The following is a 21555-nucleotide window of genomic DNA, read 5'->3' on the forward strand; positions in this document are numbered from 1 at the left end:
GGGGAGGGATATAAACCATAAGAGACTCTTACTCTCAGGAAACAGGGTTGCTGGAGGGTAGATGGGAGGATGGGGTGGCAGGGTGATGGACATTGGGGAGGGTATGTGCTATCGTAAGTGCTGTGAAATGTGTAAGCCTGATGATTCACAGACCTGTACCCCTGGGACAAATAATACATTGTATGTTAATTTAAAAAAAAGAAAGAAAGAAAGAAATTGAGTCTCCAAGAAGTGAAATAACTGGCTCAAAATCAAATAGGCGGTAAAGCCAAGTGTCCTATCTGCCAGTCACCCTTCCTACTCAGCACACAGTAGTTCTGCATGAAGGTAGAACAAACAAGTCACACGAGTAAAAGAATGAGAAATCTGAAAGAGCATCCTTCTCCATTGGACATTCAGCTTGTTTGAAACATTTATGTGAAAAAAAATATGCAAACGGCTACACTTTAAAAATTGTGCCAGAAGGCACTAATAGGACGAATGGGTGGAAGTCATAAGAAAAATGTTTTTTTCTGTTTGACATAAGGAGGAACTGAATAAAAACATTAAAGCTGTCCAAGATTAACAGCAGATGGTGAATATCCTATCATAAGAAACTTTTAAACAAGCTGGATATCCAATGGACAAGGATGACCTAGAAAAATTTATTTCCTGTGATGGGGGGCTGAATTATATAATCTCCACAGAGCCTTGTCTGCAAAGCTTTTAGACCCTTCTTCTGGTAAGAGCCACCCTGACAACAAAGCACTGCTAATTTATTCATTTTCAATTCTTTCACCCTTACTCTTTTACTAAACAAAGTTGTCACGCCACAGAATTTTTAGCTAGTAGCAAATAAATCTACAATCCAAAACATTTGGGAAATAGAAGTATTTTTCCTCTCATTAAAATTGAGTTTCAAATTATAGAAGGAAAAGCAATTATAAGAGACTTAATATCTTTAAAATAAGATCTTCTTAGCATGCTAAGGATTTATGTGAAGGGCATATTCATCTACATAATTTCCCATCACACTTGTTAACCACACACTGCATATGCTAATTAATACAGCTCTAAAATACTCCTCCGATACTACATTTTTGTTAGAAATTGATAAAAATGAACATTGGTAAAAATCTCAACTCAGGGGCACCTGGGTAACTAAGTCAGTTAATTGTCTTTGGCTTAGATCGTGATCTCAGGGTCCTGGGATCAAGCACCCCCCCCACACACACCCCGCATCCCACTTCCTGCTCTGCGGGGAGCCTGCTTCTCCTTCTCCCTCTGCCTGCTTGTGTGAATGCTCCAGCTCTCAGTAAAATAAAATCTTCAAGAAAAAAAAAATCTCAACTCAGTAATAGAAGATATACCTGGAACTAACAAATCTCTATCCGTAGCTTATCAGTATACCTTTAAGCTAAGTATTATAAAAATAGAGCAAATATAAAAAGTATGAACCAAGGGGACTTGGCTGGCTCAGTCCATAAAGCATGTGACTCTTGATCTCAGGCCATGAGCTTGAGCTCCATGTCAGGCAGAAAAAAAAAAAAAAAAAGTATGAAACAGAACCATGATTCTAAGTATATACAACATATCTACATATACTCATTTGTATACAAGTGCACATATGAACAAAATATTTTAAAATGTATCCTATGGATCAATTTGAGGAGACACAGAAATTCATGATAAAATTGTTTTATGGTCTCTATAAGAGATAAATAGGAGTACTATAACAAACCAAATGAGAAATAAAAGAATAATTATCTTCATTGCCAAGCAAAGAGTCTTTCTTCTAGCAGCCAACAAAAATTCAAGTGCTGGGCGCCTGGGTGGCTCAGTGGGTTAAGCCGCTGCCTTCGGCTCAGGTCACGATCTCAGGGTCCTGGGATCGAGTCCCATATCGGGCTCTCTGCTCAGCAGGGAGCCTGCTTCCCTCTCTCTCTCTCTCTGCCTGCCTCTCTGCCTGCTTGTGATCTCTCTCTGTCAAATAAATAAATAAAATCTTTAAAAAAAAAATTCAAGTGCTGTTATCAAATCTATTTTCTAGACTACTCTCAATGAAATAAGCAGATTACAAAGAATGGAGTAACATGTTTGAAACTTTAATTTTAGTAGGATTAATGTGAAAAGAGGATTTAGGGTAACAAAGTAGGGAAAAACTGTAAGTAAAGAGACCAATTTAAAGGCCATCATGTTAGTCTAGATAATGTGATGTTAGGTACTCTCTGCCTATACATATTCAGAATAAAGAATGACTCAAACTAAAGAAAGAGTATAAAAGAAAGAGCTCCATAAGAGCCATTCTACTTCTGCCTTTCCCCAGAGCAATTCAAGACACAGCCTTCCTGCTCAAGAGGTAAGGCCCCAGGGGTCATAAACATCCATGGCCTAAGTCCCTTGGAACAAAGAAAGTGCTGAACCAGAATCTGACCTAATGGTAATAAGGACAAGTCACCCTGAGGTGACTCGGGATAGCCAAGTAAAAATTAGGCTATAGAGCTGAGATTTCATACTCAAAGATTTTCAAAAGTATGTCCTGTCAGTCTTCCTGGGAATGTAACTTTGGGAGAAACTTTTGAGAGCATCTGGTTTAGAAAGATGGCTGTTCTGACTTCTCAAATATATGGTTCATTCATACCATATCTGAACCCCAAAAATACAGTTTCTACACTTAAAAATCGGCTAACAAAGCACAGCAATAATATACTTTAATCATCTTCCCTGGGTATATCATTCAGCTTCTAGCACTTTTAGCTTTAGTAATTTTTTTGAAGATTTTATTTTTAGGTAATTTCTACATACAACATGGGGCTCAAACTCACAACCCCGAAACCAAGAGTTGCATGTTCCACCAACTGAGTCAGCCAGGCACACCTCAAAGCTTTAATAATTCTTACTAGTTCACAGAAAGCCAAACTGTATTATTTTGGGCTACATTCTTAAATATTACTTCTTTCTTCTTTGTAATTCAATCTATCAAGATTTAAGGCCAAGTCCTAATTTAACTGAGCTATAACACAAGCACACTTTAGTAACAATGACAAAAAACCCACCCACATTTATACATGCATATATACACACACCCCTTGTGTTTTACTCAACTCTTTGAATAAATCTGTTTTTAAAATACTTATTCTAAAGGGAGTGAAATGAAGATATAAAAGTAAGATGGAATAATTATGTTATCTACTTCAAACTAACGTTAGGGGGAAATTTTTAAATAGTTCGTAAGCACTTCACATCAACTGAACTCAAGTTACTGCAGCCTTAACAAGTGTACCTGCTATTAAAATTTGCAAGCATACCAAGAGACCCTCAATTTTATCAATACAAGTCTACTATAGCTAGCTAATAACATTCAGAATTTCAATTACATATACTGGTGCCAGGGCTTAGAAATGCAAATTAAAATACTTCAAAGATGCATATTATAATCATTACAGGTTATCTAAATACTTATGAAACCTCTTAACTTTCTCAACATGTATTTCTAGATTCTAATTTTTCATTAATTTAAATGTCCAAAATTTTTTAGAAGAAAATTTTGGTTTTAGCTTATTGTTGTTTTTAACAACTGCCAGATGCATTCATTTTATTCTCATAGCCAACTTTATGGCAGCCTTTAGCTTTTCTTTTGGTAGATGATATAAATACTCAATTCTACTGAAAATCATTTTGCTTAAAACAAGAGGAAATTGTAAACAATAATACAGTCAAAAAAAAAAACAAAGAAAACAATTATTGTACAAAGTGTAATTAACTAAAGCTCTTACCCAAAGGCTTTGGATAATACTGCTCTTTCAAAATAAATCATTGCACAGAAATTAGCCTGAAGATAATGTGGTTTGGGAATTTTTTTGTTCTGTTCTGTTTGGGTTTTTGTCAACCAGGCCTCAACCTTTATCTTTTTTTTTTTTTTTTCCATTAACATTTCTGAAACAAATTGGTCCCTGGTAAGTAAACATGCTATCCCAATTTCAGAGCAACTTTAAAGGCTTAAAAAATTAAAGAGATACCCATGTTCGCAGTAGCATATTCACTACAACCAAAAGATGAAAGCAACCCAGATATTCATTAGTGGATGACTGGATAAAGAAAATGTGGTTATAGGGGGCACCTGGCTGGCGCAGTTAGTAGCGTATGTGACTCTTGATCACAGGGTTGTAAACTGAAGCCTCACATTGCATGGTGAGCTTACTTAAAAAAATTAAGAAATATTTTTTTATATGTGATTATATAGATAAAATAGAATATTATTCAACCTTAAAATAGGAAGGAAATTCTGACATATCCTACAAATATGGATTAACCTTGAGAATACTATGTTAAGCAAATATGCTAAAGACAAAAGAACAATTACTATATGACCTCATTTATGTGTAGTACCTAGAGTCGAGGCGCCGAGATAGAAAGTAGAATGGCGATTACCAGGATCTGGGGGAAGAGAGGAGTAGGTATTGTGGTTTAATAGGCAGAGTTTCAGTCTTGCAAGATGAAAAGAGTTCTAAAGGCTTTTCGTAGTGATGAAATTGTACTTAACACTACTGAACAGTAAACTTAAAAATGGTTAAGATGTTAAATTTTACATTATATGTATTTTACCAAATTAAAAGAGAAAGGCAGAAGATTCCAATTCCAGGGATGGTGGAATAGCTTATACCAGACTAACCTTCCTACAGAAAACTATCAGGAACTTTAAAAAATATATATTAAAGAACTATTTAAAGACCTTGGAGAGATGGGTGCCTGCGTGGCTCAGTTAAGCAACTGCCTTGGGCTCATGTCATCATCCCAGGGTCCTGGGATAAACCCCTGCATAGGGCTCCCTCCTCAGTGGGGAGCTTGTCTCTCCCTCTGCTGCTCCCCTGCTTGTGCTCTCTGTCTGTCCCTATCTCTGTCACATAAATAAAGGAAATATTTTAAACTTTTAAAAAATTAAATAAATACATAAAGGCACTGGAGAGCAGAGTGAGAGGAACTGAAGGGAAAATCTACCCTTGATAGAAGGGACTGGCCCTGGTACCAACCACATTTATGTAACTTTCACCTAAAGTACTCAACAGTCTTAGAGGCACAAGGAAGTTCAAATTTAGACTGAACATCTGTATTTTTTTTAATATAAGATATCAGAAAACAGAGTTAGGAACTGCCAAAGCGCCTAAAAATAAGGGCAGGAAATACAAATAAGATGGAGCCACAAAATCTGCATTATAAACCCTCAAACCCATTGCTGACTCTGCCCTACAAAGTATGGAGGTAAGACTGCAAGGAAACAGCAACAGCTGGAATTGAAAGAGCTGAGCAGATTCTCTGACTGCATTCCAAGACAGAGTGACAGAGTCTGGAGATGGAGTCCTGCCCTGTTACAGGTGTGACCATGGACTTTCATTGAAACTGTGTAAGGAACATGAACTTGATGACTTCAGCCTATGTCCCAAGACTGAGGGATTCATCTTAGACTAAGGATAAAATCCAAGCAGACCTGCCCTGAAAATATGTATAAAACCAAGTATACTCAAGGTGAACAGTCAAAAATTAAGCTGGCTACTAGACCAAAAACCAACACTCTTCAGAGGAAGGTAACATAAAACTAGAATGTCTAGAAAGTAGCATCTGCATTGTTCAGGATAAAATAGAAAATAAGAAGACCTAAGAAAAACTGAAAAAGAAAAAAAAAAGTAACACATACTTAAGAGAAAAACCAATGGGTATAAATCAACTCTAAGATGGCCTTGATTTTGGACTTTGCATACAGAGACTTTAAAGCAATTATAGAAATATGTTCAAGGAATTAAAGATAAAGATGGTAATAACAAATGGCAAATGGGGAAATCTCTGCAGAGAACTAAATAAAAATTCTAGACAGGGGATGCCTGGGTGGCTCAGTTGGTTAAACATCTGCCTTCAGCTCAGGTCATGCATCGGGCTCCTTGCTTAGCTGGGAGCCTGCTTCTCCCTCTGCCTGCTGCTGCTCATGCTTGTGCACTCTCTCTCTCTGACAAATAAATAAATACAATCTGAAAAAAAAAAAAAAAAGAAAGAAAGAAAAGAAATTCTAGACAGAAGTACAATATTTGAAATTTTTTGAAAAGATTTTATTTATTTATTTGACAGAGAAAGCAAGATCACAAGTAGGCAGAGCAGCAGGCAGAGACAGAGGGGTAAGCAGGCTCCTTGCTGAGCAGAGAGCCCAATATGGGGCTCGATCCCAGGACCTTGAGATCATGACCTGAGCCAAAGGCAGAGGCTTAATCCACTGAGTCACCCAGGTACCTTGTACAATATTTGAAATTTTAAAATTCACTGGAGGGGCGCCTGGGTGGCTCAGTGGGTTACGCCGCTGTCTTCGGCTCAGGTCATGATCTCAGGGTCCTGGGATCGAGTCCCGCATCGGGCTCTCTGCTCAGCGGGGAGCCTGCTTCCTTCTCTCTCTCTGCCTGCCTCTCTGCCTACTTGTGGTCTCTCTCTGTCAAATAAATAAATAAAATCTTTAAAAAAAAAAAAAAAAAATTCACTGGATACACTTAAGTAGATAAAAGCAACGAAAAAAACAGTGAACTTGAAGACAGATGAATAAAAATTACCCTATCTAGAGAACAGAAAGAAAAAAGAATTAGTAAATTAGACAACATCAAAATTAAAAACTTCTGCTCAAAGACAACATTAAAAAATAAAAGGGAATTTACGAACTAGGAGAAAGTATTCTCTGTATCTATATCTAACAAAGGATGTGAATCTACAATCTTTAAAAACATTCCTACAAATCAACTGTAAGGTAAATTTTAAAAAAGAAAGACTTGACCAGACAAATCACAAAGGAAGATATAGAAATGGTCAATAATCAATGAAAGGACGCTCACCATCATTAGTTGTCATAGATATGCAATTTAAGGTTCCAGGAAGATTCTGTTTTACATTTATCAGAATAGTTAAAATAGAACAAATGACAACAGTAAATATCAGTGATAATGTAAAACAATTGGAACAGTCATACATAGTGAGAGCCTAAATAAAGACATCATCACTTTACAATATTATTTGTCAATTTCTCATGAAGTTAAGCACACAACTTACCCTAGGTCTGGTAATTCTACTCCTTGAAATTTGTCCATAACACATGAAAACATATGTCCACAAAAATGCTTGTTTATAGCAACTTTACCCAGTGTGTTTCAAAAAATTAGAAACAACACAAATGTCCAAAAAAGAAAGAATAAATATATGGACACAGTCATATTAGTAAAATAAAATACTACTCAGTAGTAATAACAAAAAATGAACTGATTCAAACAATTGATAAATCTTAAAAACATACTGAGAAAAGAAGCCAGGCATAAAAGACTATATCCTATATGATTCCATCTCTATAAGGTTTAAGAACAGGCAAACTTATTTATAATGATAGAAATTAGAACAAGGGAAAGTGTGTTTGATTAGAGGGGGTCAGAAGGCAAACTTTCTGTAATGATAGAAATGTGCTTTAGTTTCATAGGGTTGCTAGTTACATAGTTATACACATTTATGAAAATTACTGAATTTATGTACACTTAATATCTGTGTATTTCAAAGTATGTAAATTTTACCTCAATAAAAGCAATTAGTTACTTTTAAACCATGATTTTGAGATTATGAATTAAAATTATTGGATTTTACATTTGGCTTTTATCAAAGTTACCATACTTTACTAATAGAAATATTTTTAAAGTTTAATTAGTCCCTAAAGTTCTAAAACTATGAATCCACACAATTTCAGACTGCTTCTGTATTCACATAGCACTCATCTTCAAATTTTAATACAGTGATTTCTGTGAACCATGAAAGTAAACATACTTACTATGTACTTACCACATTATTCACTTCTCTCAACTTTATATCTAATTTCCATATTCACTCTAAAAACTCACTTTTTTTCTGTACTTATAACTGAAATTGTGTTTTTAGAAATTTGATTTTAAAAATATTATTTGAAATTTAATTTGATCTCAAAATGTCTTTTCAACTTTAATATTTCTAATTACACCTGATTTCCACTTCTACATGGAACAATACCATGCCCTTACAACTTACCTTCAACATAGCTCAATACTAGTTTTACTGACATGTCCTCCATTAAGAAGGCTGACTGCTATATCCCTTAATTTGCTTAACTGATTTGTTGATGAGCAAGCCTGAGTGCATTCATCCCCAACACTCCTTCTCTAGGTTATATCTAAAAGAAAAAATATTTCCTAATACCTATTTTAGGTGACAGAGAACAGATCCTTGTTTCATATGGTGGAACTAGCTCTACATGACTGGTTAGCTTCATGTGACCTTGAAATCCTAGTCAATATTTAAATCCCATCCATTCAACTAAAATATGGATGTATTTATTCAGACATTATAAAAATTCCCAATGTTACACACAGACAAGAAGGATAGATAAATCTGTTAGAGATTATAATTTTCCCTTCAGAACATAATGAATTGCTTTACATGGTAATCATAAGCTTTCATTTAATCCTTACCTTCTTTCAGAGCTTTGTCCATATTATGAGAAATTACTACCCTTCTAGACTGAACTGACTCATGTGGGTTTCCATACACAGGACTCTGAAATGTAAAGAAAGGAAAAAAAGGACACAGATTACTAAATGAATAAATTATATATAAAAATAAAACCAAACCATGAAATACCATTTAAATAAGCTTTAAGATGTTGCTTAATAGATTATAAAGTTCTTCTGGAAAAGTAAATAAATGCTTGACATTAGTTAAGAAATTTTTGAAAAAGAAGGATTTTCCCTACCAGATATCAAAACAACATGATGCCAGAGCAAGAATAAACAAATCAACAGAACAATAGAAGTACAAAAACAAATCTATCTATATATGAGAATCAAGAACATAAGAAAGTTTGACTATTGAATAAGTGGCTTTGGAATAACTTGATATTCATGTATAAGAAAAGGTTAGAGCTTTGTCTCATACTTTATGCATAAATAATTCCAAATATATAAAAAGTACATTATTTTGGGGGGCACCTGGGTGGCTCAGTGGGTTAAAGCCTCTGGCTTCGGCTCAGGTCATGATCCCAGGGTCCTGGGATCGAGCCCCGCATCGGGCTCTCTGCTCTGTGGAAAGCCTGCTTCCTCCTCTCTCTCTCTCTCTCTGCCTGCCTCTCCACCTACTTGTGATATCTCTCTCTGTCAAATAAATAAATAAAATCTTTAAAAAAAAAAAAGTACATTTTTTTAAACTAAAAATATTGTTCAAAGGAAATAAGGGAGAAGCCGTGTATAATCATGGGATGGAGAAGGTCTCTCTAAAAGAAGACACAAAATTCAAAAGTTTAAAAAAAAAAAAGCTAACAAATACAACTATATAAAATAAAATCCTGTTTGGCAAAATATACTAAGAAATGTAAATGATAGAGCAGGAGATAATATCTCAACATATATAACAAAGGACTATTATTTAACATATACAGAGCTCCTCAGAAAAATAACTAAAATCCAAGAAAAGAAACTGAAAGATCATATAAGATAAACAAATAAATAAATATATGAAAAAAATATGTAACCTCCCTTTTAGTTAGAGAAATACAAATTTGACCAATGACCAAAGCAGGGGGAAAGATGAATACTGTCTAATATTGGCAAAGATACATAGAATTGCTCATTTCATACATTGCTGGGGGAAATGTTATTTCTATGAGCTACAATTTCATTTAGCAATTCTACTCCTAGGAATCCAACCAATGGAAATACTTGCACGTATACAAAGAAGTATACATGCCAAGAATTTCACTGTTCTATTGACTTCAAGGGCAAAAAATGAGAAAAAAAAAACCCAAATATCAATAGTCAGAGTTCAATTATGGTACACCCATATTTTAAAATATAATGCAGCCATTAAAAGCAGAGAATTAGCTGGAACTATACAGAGAGGATTAGCATGGCCCCTGTACAAGAATGACATGCAAATTTGTGAAGTGTTCCATAAAAAAAAGAATGTGACTGACAGGCAGCACACATATTTAAGCATATTCTGTGCTTATGTGTCAATCTTTACAACTTCCTCCAAAATTTAATATTTTTTATTCTCACCTTTACTCTTTTTTGTCCCTAATCATGGCTTTACTACTTCTTGCCATCTGTCCACATACTCTTCTCCCTCTGCTTCATACTTAGATGTAATATGCAGTATATAAACATATGTTTGTCACTACTGACTACAGCTGAGTAAGTCCTTCACTCTTTTTAATCTAAAAAAGAGTATGAGAACAATGTTCTCTATTTTGGCTCTTTCAGTAAAATCACTATTATTTTTTCAATCTGTTTTTCTAATGTGGGGTTCTGGATTTCTCCACAGCCCATCCCCCAGGGGTTACTGGCCCTTACTGGAAAGAAAAAACCCCTTCATCCCTATCCCATCCCCACAGCCTGATGGAGAATCTCTGAGTAAGGGAAATGGGGGGGGGGGGGAAGCATCATGGGACCAAAATAACTGGGAAACCATGCATGAAAATTCCTTTTTTAAGGGTATAATGGAGCCAGAATCTCCTTGTCTCTAAATTACTACACAAGTGTAAGTTAGTCACTACCACACATACTCTTCTTCTTTTAGATCACAAATATGCAATTTACTAATCCTTATACCAAAGTGGAAAAAGAAAAGAGAAAGGGAAGAAGGAAGAGGCAGGGAGAAATATGTTGCAGTTGTTGGCTGCAACAAATGCAAAATTTGAATAAATTCCTGTGGCTCAGAGGGCAGTTGAGCCAAAATTATCTTCATTTCCCTTCTATTTATAGGTTTGAAAAAACAAACTCCGCATGGCAGAGACTTCCCCAAAAGACTTATTCTTTAAGGCAAATGCTGACTTGCCCTATCTGTGCTGCCACAGGCCTCGTTCCCCAGGAAAGCTTACCTCTTCCTGACAGCCACTTTCCTAAAATGCCAGTACTGGGAAACAGGAAATAAAAATGTCTGTACTCTTCTCACTGCAGCAAAGTGCTAGAAATAAATCTTCAGTAAGATTTCAAATCCTGAAATTAGGACTTCGAATGTAGTCTAACCACTCAGCTCTATTTAAGTTTTTAGTATCCATACCACACTATTAACTCATAAAAGCTTTTGATTAACCAGTACCCCTGTCAGGTAAAAAGTACACTTTGTTTTTTATGTAATTGAAATAAGTGAACTCCGTCTTCATTTTAAGATTTAAATCTAGCTTAAAATGAACTTGAGTTCAGGAGTGCCTGGGTGGCTCAGTGGGTTAAGCCTCTGCCTTTGGCTCGGCTCATGATCTCAGGGTCCTGGGATCAAGTTCCGCATCGGGCTCTCTGCTCAGCCAGGAGCCTGCTTCCCCATCTCTCTCTTCCTGCCTCTCTGCCTACTTGTGATCTCTATCAAATAAATAAAATCCTTTTAAAAAATGAACTTGAGTTCATTTTTAATCATTCGGTGAGTTCTCTGGAGAGAAAATGAGATCCTAACATATAATTGCTTATTTTAAAAACTGTTTCCCAAAGACAGGGCAAAACCAAAGAGCTTTTCCCTAATATATGTAACTAGATCTTCAAGTATCAAAGAGTAGCATATCAATAAACCCTTTATTGAGTAGATATGAGCTTTCTGTTCACTTCTGAAGATCAGTTTTTAGTCTGTTGCCAAAACACAGTCCACTGTCTTTGTGTTGGAGCTACAGGCACCATTTCCTGAGGACGCAACATCCAGAGAGAATCCATGTAGAGAGACGTGGGTACTCCAACACCATTAGCAACTAAACAACCAGAAACGACCTGGAATCCAGCCAAGACATGTACCTCATTGTCCGTTGTTTATAAGCACAACATTGCTTACTTACTGTGTTGCTTCCTGTGGGAACACAAACCAAGCCAGGCCCAGCAGCCCATGACTTGGAAATGCTTTCATGCCCATTACCTGGGCTACTCAAACAAGTGGCACTTTCCTTGTTCTCCTTCAGTATATGTTTATACAGTGAAAAAAAAAAAGTTTTTTTTTTAATGTGCTTTAGCCTACTTTAAAAAGAAAACAGTTGCACAGAGTTGAAAGAGTAATGGGTAATTTCTTATAAGGTACCGAAATAGTGATTTATCTTAGGAAAACAAACCCCAAACCCCAATCATCACCATTAACCACATGGAGCTGTCACATGGCTGAGCCTTTCCAAGTATTCTCAGCATCTGACGACTCCTGGGATCCCATGACTAATACACTCATTCTCAAACTATGTTATTTTCAAAACCTGCCTCTTTCAAGCCAATCATTTTCTGCCTCAGCCTCAAAAAATCGTTTCTCCAAAACCAAAGAATCAGACAGAGCCTTCCTAGGAAGATAAGGGACTAAAAACTTGAAAGGCTATCTCAAGAAGATATGACAAAAGACTTGAAAATCCACTTCATTTGACTAAGACACTGACAAAAGACTGTGACATGAGCAATAGGTCAGGTCTAAGACGGAAGCTGAGTAGCCAGGGGCCAGAGCTAGGAGGGCAGCAGGGCAGAGCCGAGAGAACACGGGCTCTGAAATCTGTCCAGAAGCGCATTTTACTCAAGGTGGATCCATGACCAACCACTTCCCTTTCTAGCTTCAGTGGGCTTAGAATATCTCAGAGGATGCTAGTACCAAGGGTCCAAAAATGGAAAGAGATAACAGGAGCCTGGTAAGGAATATAAATGAGTTAAGGGGGTTGTCCCCGGTGTATAGCTAGATTTTCCAACTCTCTTCAACAAAAAACAGAAATCAAAAAGCTCAGATGCTATCTCTGAGAAATTTTAATTCCCAACACTGCGAGCTTACACTGTTGGGGCCAAAAACCATGAGCCACATTCAAACCACGGTCCTCTACTCTGTAACTGCTGCTCCCAGAAAGCACTTAGCAGAGTGCCTGGCACCCAATCCAAAATGTTACCAGCTTTCAACAAACCGAGGCTAACCAGTGGGTTGGTTGGATGGCTTATTGGTTTTCTGAAGGGAAAGGAATGGTAGAAATGAAAGTAAGAAAGAAGGGCTGAAACAGTAACAGGAAAATAAGACACAACATAATAAAACACATTGTTCTTGAAATATTTTTATCTCTGAGGCCATACTTTAAAAGGAGGAAAGTGTACATTTCCTGGAGATGTTCTACAGTGTATGTACCTTTACACTTTCCATTACTGGTGAAGTATTTGAGTATTCAAACAAAACCTGGTCTGATCAGAAGCCAGTTTCCTGGATTGTGCTTTATAATGTTTAATCAGGAATTCAAAAAGGTCTCATTTTCTTTATTGATAAAAGAAAATTGTCAAACACATACACTAAGGATTAAGGGAGAGTGTACTCATGGAAAGTAGTAGTATTTGTGTTCCCCCCCAACCAAGTATTATTCCTATTTCACATATAAGAAAAAAAAAAGCTTTGAAATTCAAACCTACAAATGATCTCATATTGTTTTTCTAAGATCCCAAACATGCTTTAATTTCTTTTCAAAATGCTATTTCTAATAACATAAAGAACAAAGACACATTCTACATTATAGATGTAAAGAATTAAATTGACCTATAACACCATTAATTCAGAGATAATCGTTACTGACATTTCAGTATATTTCTTCTTAGCGGGTAACTCCGACACTTACTAAGTAACTTTGGGCAACTTATTTTTCTGTACCTCAATTCTTCATCTCTAAAATAAAGATAACAATAGCACCTGCCTCTTTGGGTTGATGAGAGCATTAAATGAGTTGACACACATGAACATAAGAGAGCCTGGTAACACAATAATAAAAACAAATTATTATTGGTAGTTTTTTTCATTTTCATACTTTTTTTTAAAATTAGGATCATAGTATTCACACAGCTCTGAAACTGGCTTTTCATACTCAATACTACATTATGAACATCTTTCATTAAATAAAAGATTTGGAATATATGGTTTTAAATGACAATGTAACTAATCTCTTATTTATTTTGTACATTTACCTTGTCTCCACCATTTTTTCCTATTTTAAATGAAAAAATATTTTCATTTCTATGCTATTGATCTTAGTGCCACCAGAAACATTCTAAAAAAAATACTAAGTGTCTATTAAATATACAGATGGATTTAGACTCTGACTTCCTTCAAAGGACTGTATACCTCAAGAATTTTGTGCTTCAGGGAGAGTTTTTTATCAGCTAAGCACAAACTGAAGGAACAACAGGGCATGGTGGGAGGGCTTGGTGGGGGGTGCTCTGAGGCACAAATTATGCAAAGGTGAACTGGAAAAATCCCTTTCTAGCCTCTTCAGCCAATTCCAAACTATGTACCTTGAAAGCCAAAAGCTGCAGGGCATTTCCAGACAGGAAAATGAGGAAGAGACACAGAGACAGGAGCAAGTGAGGGTCTTCTCTACCCTGCAGAATACTCAGTAAAGCCAGCTTGGCCTCCAGAAATACAAATCCCTATCGTGATTTTACCTAAAATGAACTTGGCAAGAGATGAATGGTAGATTAGATTATCAGTAGCTCCTATAGCTTATTACACCATTTATCAAAGTATTATTGTGTCAGGCTAAAGGTCAGCCCTGCCTGCACACATCAAATGTAGGAATCAAGGTTCTGTTTCTATCTCTATAACGAAAGAACTTCTTCAGTTGGGATAGATCTGAGACTAGATCCTATAAAGGAGTATGAAATAAGAACTTTTCTCTGAACAAATATGAAATTCAAATATACTGTTTTCTGGAGCACCATCTCCCTGTTACTACTATGGCAAAGCATAGGACATGACATTACAGTGACAAGAGCACTAAATTAAGACCCAGAACCATAGGCTGGGTCTTTGCCACTTTCTTGCTGAGTTCTAGTGAACATATCCACCTTCTGAGATTCAATTCAATCTAAATCATTTCTGCTCTATTTATATTAAAAGGATTATTCTGCATTGTAAGAAGGATAATGCAATATGAAAGTGCTTTAAAATTATAAAGCAGTTGACAAATATAGGTTCTTATTATGGTTCCAAGTCATGGTCTAATTTTTTTTACTATGTTAATTTCCTTCCCTCCAAAATAATTATGAGTTCTATCACATGTGACTGGTATTACCTTTCATGCTTTCAGGCCTAACTGTCCCAAGCAGGCTTCTTGGTTAATAATCCACTTTCCAGGAGAAAAAATGAGTGTTTCTCTATTAATTGATCAGCAGAGGTAGATTTTGAAGTAGATTAATATATCTAGGATTGTTTTTCCACTCAGAAGAATTAGACTAATGGGAAGAAAAATGTGTTTTCTTTCTAATGTCAGGAACTTAAATCTGAAGATCTTTAGAAAACACACTTCACTTGATTTTAAGAGAAATTTAAGTATATTTCAAATCAGAACAGATTTGGAAACTGAAATTCTAACATGCACTTAAAAGTACACAGGCAGCAGCAGTTGGCCTAAATTGGCAACTCTAGAAAAGATACTAGGGTTGGAAGGAGGAGAATGAGGAAAAGCAAATTGGCTTAGGAAGGGTAATTGAAAACTGACATTAGCTTTGTGCATTCCTGAAAAGGTTTGTGTAATGAAAATTCTGTAACCATTTTATCACTGGCTTCCACTGTAATTTTGAGTCCACGAGGGAAATCACAAGTTTCCATGATATGAATCACATTTCCATCCATTCATTCAATCATTTAACATTTACTGAGGATTCTGTGTGTCTGCTGCCACTTAGTTGGGTACTACAGAGACAAAGTTAAAGAACTTACATTCTCTGGGTTCATAGGCCTTAATCTATTCTTGATGGAAGTTCACAATCAAATAAGACAGGTGGCAAAAGGTTTGGGGGAAAAAAAAAAAAGAACTACTGTTGAGCCCTTACTGTTGTACCAGGCCCTATACTAAGTACATTCTCATTCAGTCCTCACAGTGACACCATGAGATAGTTCCTGTTATTCCCATTTTATGGATCAGGAAACCATTTTAAAGAGGGAGACTATGCCGAGGAATTCTAATATTCTTCCTAGTCTGGTATCTTCTCTACATTTTGTTTTCCAGCCCAGGTCATGGAAGAAAAGTTACTTAATATACAGTCAACACAGGAAATCATTTCAGAAGAATTTTGAAGTTCATACATATTGAAGTATATTACAAAAATTACTCTCATCTCACCAAAGTTCTCACTGAAACCACTCACTACAAATAATAAAGGAGTCAAGAGTGGTTACCTCTGCTTCATGTAACTCAAGAAATACATGAGTCACATAGAATTGCTTTTTTCACAGAGATCTTTAGTAATGAAAGCAATCACGGTTATTGGTTTTTTTTTTTTTTAATATTCCATTACTGTCCTGAAACACTATAATACCATTATTAATTTGCTGACTAGCTTTTAAATAAAAACAGATGATTAAATATTTAGTACATACCTAGTTAGAAAAATATCACATTAGTAATTTGATTCAGTAGGATCTCTATTTCCACAGTTCGCTTAAAGCAAAAAGCTGAGCTCCATGTAGAGTGGCCCAGATAACAAATATATACAAGATATTGAAATGTAGGAGATGAATTATTGCCATGAAAAATTCTGGCTGTATAAAACTGAAAACACAATTAAATGCAAACTACTCAGAGGCTGACTTTTTTATCCCTTCCAAACAGATAAGTAAAAAGTTAACTGTCCCTGCCTAGATCCAAATCATACAAATTATTTCTTCCATTCCTATCTAAAATAAATGTTGAAAGTCAAAGAATAAAACTTCCTCTGAGAAGAAACATAGTATTAAAGATAGGCCTTTGTGCAGCAGCCATTCCATCCTCAAGAAGAGGGGACATGCTGGTACCTGTGGGTATATGAACATATACGAATACCACATGCGGCTGAGTTTCCTTTGCCCCTATTGATACCCAGAAGCTGCTATCCACTGCTTGAAAACACACCAATTCAGTTTTCAAGAATCACTTGAGGAATCTGCTCGAATGCAGATTTCTTGGTCCAATCCCCCAAGATTCTTAATTCAGAAAGCTTAAAGTGTGTCTTTGAAATAAGTATATATTTTTTAACAAAAATTTCTAAATTACTTATGGACCCTTAGACTACACGGAGAAAGGCTAAATGATCCTGGTAATACAAGTTATGACACCTGAAAAAACTGAGACTTTTTTACTATTCAGAAGATTTTAAGAACATAGCAATCATTTTACATTAAGTGGAAGCAGAATCACAGAAGATTTATTCCTAACTTTGACTTTGCTCTGTTAACTGAAATGAAAATTACAATATTTCTTTTTTTTAAATGTTTTAAAAGATTTTTTATTTACTTATTTGACAGACAGAGATCACAAGTAGGCAGATAGGCAGGCAGAGAGAGAGAAAGGGGAAACCAAGCTCCCTGCCGAGCAGAGAGCCTGACGCAGGGCTCCCTCCCAGGACCCTGGGATCATTACCTGAGCCAAAGGCAGATGCTTAACCCACTGAGCCACCCAGATGCCCCCAAAATTACAGTATTTCATTTGTAGTCTCAAAAAATTCTTTCTCCAAAGAATTTCTATTCCACAATATTAACAAACCATTATTCACTTTAAGAGACAAGAAAAATCAGTTAAAGTAATAAGAGCTAGTTTTAAATGCAGTTCTTGAATCAAAAATTATTTGTATTCCTAGAATGGTCGACACGGAGTACAGGCACTGAATGAAACCATTCTTGGAAATTTAAATTGCCGAAGACATACTCTTCTAAAGAAAAACAACTCTATTAACTAACTTCTTATTGCATTTAATTGGTAAAATCACCCAAGTATAGTTCAAAGCAAATGCCATGAAGGGCACTCGTATTGCCAGAGCTGGACTTGGTCAAAACAGTCAAGAGACAATAACCCCACTCTCCCCATCCATAGACTTTCCATTGTCTCTGATTTCATAGTGTATAATGCAAGCTTTCTCCTCAGACAATATTTTACCAGAGAGCTCCTGAAGGCAACTCCTCAGTCACAAGAGAAATAGGAAGATGAATCACATGCAACATCCGGGCACATCACATCCACAACACAGTGTCTTGGCTCCTCAGCTCCAGGACCTTCCTCTCCACTCCCCCTTTCTTGTAGCCACACCGAAGGTTTTGGCATGAGCATTAGAAGTCTGTCAATCTCTTTGATCCTTCCCCTTTCTCTAAGCTCCCTCCTGGCCTCTGTTCCTTCCTTGGCTTAGCTGACACCTGAGCAACTCTTATCAAGGATTCCTGCCCCCTGACCTGTTCCACATCCTGGCTCCTTCTTGGTTCCATCGCAAGAGCTAAGTGGGCCTCCTAAAAAATATATCACAACCAAGCCAATGGGCATCACCACATTCTCCTGGCCTCCAACCCACATCAGCCCTTAACTCCAATAAAACAATATGCCCACTTACTTTTGCTAGGCTTCCTCTCCCTTGTGGCAGGAGAGCATAAAAATTGAGAGGCTGGCCCCAGTGTCAGAAAAAGCCTGGATCACTGGTTCACAACCTGACCTTTGGCAAGTCACTTAATCTCTTTAAAACAGTTTCCTGACCCATAAAATGGGGATAACAGTAAGTATCTCATGGGGTCACTATGAGGACTGAATGAGAATGTACTTAGTATAGGGCCCAGGTACAACAGTAAGGGCTCAACAAAAAATTTTCCTGTTATTTTCTCCAAGAGGTGGTGGTGGTGGTAGTGGTGGTGGTGGTGGTGGTGGTTTCCAAACCTTTTACGACCTCTCTTAAAATTACCTTTTACAGGGGCACCTGGGTGGCTCAGTGGGTTAAAGCCTCTGCCTTCAGCTCAGGTCATGATCCCGGGGTCCGGGGATCGAGCCCCGCATCGGGCTCTCTGCTCAGCAGGGAGCCTGCTTCCTTTCCTCTCTCTCTGCCTCTCTGCCTCCCTGTGATTTCTGTCTGTCAAAATAAATAAAATCTTTAAAAAGAAAAATTAACTTTTACATTTGTCATCCTCTTAACCACGAGCAATTAATTTTACTTCCTACGTACCAAGAAAGTAGGGGTCAACTTGAAACATCTGTGAAACATCTGAGTTCTCTGCCAACCTCCTACCCTCCCCTTTGTTCCTCCTTCCCACTAGTCTCAAGCCTAAACCCTCCACCTGTGCTCTGGTCCCACCTGCCTGGACACTGCCCTATCAATCATCCTCTAGCTCGGAGGCTTTCAGGCCCTTTCTCTCTACTTTTCACGATTCCCCTTTAACCCAAAAATGTTTTTACATATCTCCACTCAACAAAAGTTCCCCAAACACACACACACACACACTCCTATAAATGCTGCCTTCTCTACTTTCCTCCTTAGCCAAGCTTCTAGAGGAGCACTGTCCATGTACTGTCTCTCCTTCCTTACCTCCTGCTCACTCTTCACCCACAAGAATATAATTTTTGCTCCCACATCCGCCTTTGCTTCCCAAAACACCACTGGCACAAATCTCCAAAGACCTCCCAGTTGTCAAACCCAGTGGACACCTCTTGCTTGGTCCTCCTTCTGGACCTCTCTGACCTTCTGGACCTTCTGGACGTTCTGACCTCCTTCTGGACCTCTTCTGAACCTACACCTGATGCTACTTGCCATTGATTCTCTGCTTCTCTGGGCTTTTCTTTCCTGTCCTGGAATATTTCCTCTCACACCTCAGTGAGCAGCCCCTCCTCCACCTACCCTCTGGCTCCCTGGCTTCAATCATTCAATCAATCCTTGTAGTTTTAGCTACCGCCTGCATCCTGACTGCCAACAAATCTACTTGCTTCATCCTGGCCTCTCCCTCAAATTGCACACCAGCATACCTCACTGCAGGCTGAACATATCCACGGGCCCCTCAAAATCTACATGGCAAAAACTCATTACCCTCCCCCATTCCAAAACTGAGCAAATAGCCTCTAGAGTCATTCAGCCACCCATGCCAGACCCTGGAATTAACCTAGACTTCTCCCTCTCCTCACTGAAATAAACGTTTACTGGGTAGACCCAAAGGGCAGGTAAAGTGGACTGAACGGAAGGGCAGTTGAAGTGGACTTTTACCAACAAGCAGAAGTGACCATGTAGAGATGGGGGCAGTGGCCTTCCGAGGGGCATGTGGGTGCTCACACACCCACCACACAAAGGTAAATTCAGGAACAGAAGGTAGCTTTAAGAATGAATGAAAGTGTGGAAGACAGGCTAAGAGAAGTTAGCCCTAGTCATGAAGACCTGTGAGGTGAAGTGAAATGCTCAGTGTTTTGACTTTATTACTTCTTTCCTTCCTAAAGGACCCACTCAGGTCACCCTCAGAAATCCTGTCCCCCTTGCCAACAATTCGTTAGGAAAGGATATCTGCCCCAGCCCAGTCAGTAAGATGTGAAGGGAACATTGCAGGAGGCATTTCTGGCAACTTTTCCCTTGCTCTGAAGAGGGATTTTCTTCCCCTGGACATCATCCTGTGTGGCTGCAATACCTGTGCCTACTACAGTCATCTGGCCACTAGTCTGAGAATTAATCCCCTCAGAGAAGGGCAAAAAAATATGAAGAAATGGTGCTGGCAGCTTGACAGGGGCCTGCCCTCCCCTGGGCCTGTCCTACCTCTATAGATTGTATATTATTTCTTAATAATCTCTTTATTATTTAAAACAAAAGTGGGGATATGGTGATCAATCATGTATAGAAAACAGGATTAAGTACAGTTTAATAGATTCCATTAAGATAGGACTTCTCAGAAGTTAACACAATAATGCACATTATAAAGGTTCAAGAACGGGGCACCTGGATGACTCCGTAGCTTAAGTGTCTGCCATTGGCTCAGGTCATGATCTCAGGGTCCTGAGACTGAGCCCTGCATTGGGCTCCCTGCTCAGTGGGAAGTCTGCTTCTCCCTCTTCCTTTGCCTCTCCCTCCAGTTTGTGTGCTCACTCTCTGTATCACTCTCTCTCAAATAACTAAATAAAATCTTTTATAAATAAATAAATAAATAAATAAATAAGGCAAGTTTCAAGAACTTAGTTTTTGAAATTATGTGACCAAACAAGGCTCTCATCCTGCCTCTTGTTTTTGCAGTATACCTAAAAGCATCTCCCAGAAATTAAATATTAATGGAATGTAGTTTGGAAAAGTGGCTTTTACCAGAGCAGATGAGAAGACTCTATAACTGACTATTATCATATAGTAAAGTGATGACAGTAATACAGACACAGAAATGTGCTCCGGGAATCCAGAGGAACCACTGCCCTTCTAGGTGGTTCTCACTCAGAATGGCAGATGGGTTTCACATTATGTGCCAACTCTGGTAAATATTTAGTGGTTGCCTGGAAGACTATATTGAAAGGGATTCTGAGACGTCATCAGATCCAGCAGAAAAACATAAACAAAATATGGCCATACTTGATTAGTAATGATCGTCATGAGCACAGAAGGGGCAGCTGGAACACCATTCTATTCAACCTGAGAGCTCTAAAGTGACATTAATTCCTAAACAGATCCTAGAACCATCTCAGAGAATATCCAGGTTTTTTTTTTTTTTTAACTTGAATTAGGTAACACTAGCCTTTAATAATTACAAAGGTAATAAGGTGGTTAAGTGTACAGGCTCCAGAGTAAAAGAGACCTGGGTTTAATCCTTAGTTCCTCCACATGCTAC

General features: G+C 37.5%; 2 protein-coding genes across 6 annotated transcripts in view; one reads left to right on the forward strand and one right to left on the reverse strand.

The window, feature by feature from the left end:
* Nucleotides 1-21555, forward strand: part of CENPU (centromere protein U) — a 627562-nt gene that overhangs the window by 159613 nt on the left and 446394 nt on the right. The window lies entirely within an intron of this gene.
* Nucleotides 1-21555, reverse strand: part of SNX25 (sorting nexin 25) — a 129264-nt gene that overhangs the window by 87032 nt on the left and 20677 nt on the right. For all 5 annotated transcript variants that reach the window (XM_082715717.1, XM_082715715.1, XM_082715716.1 and 2 more), the window contains one exon: nt 8490-8574. In XM_082715717.1, the coding sequence (XP_082571843.1) occupies nt 8490-8511 (22 nt within the window). In that variant the 5' untranslated portion in view covers nt 8512-8574. The remainder of the gene's footprint in view (nt 1-8489; nt 8575-21555) is intronic.

Source organism: Mustela nivalis, assembly GCF_964662115.1.
Source record: "Mustela nivalis genome assembly, chromosome: 20".
Lineage (NCBI taxonomy): Eukaryota > Metazoa > Chordata > Mammalia > Carnivora > Mustelidae > Mustela > Mustela nivalis.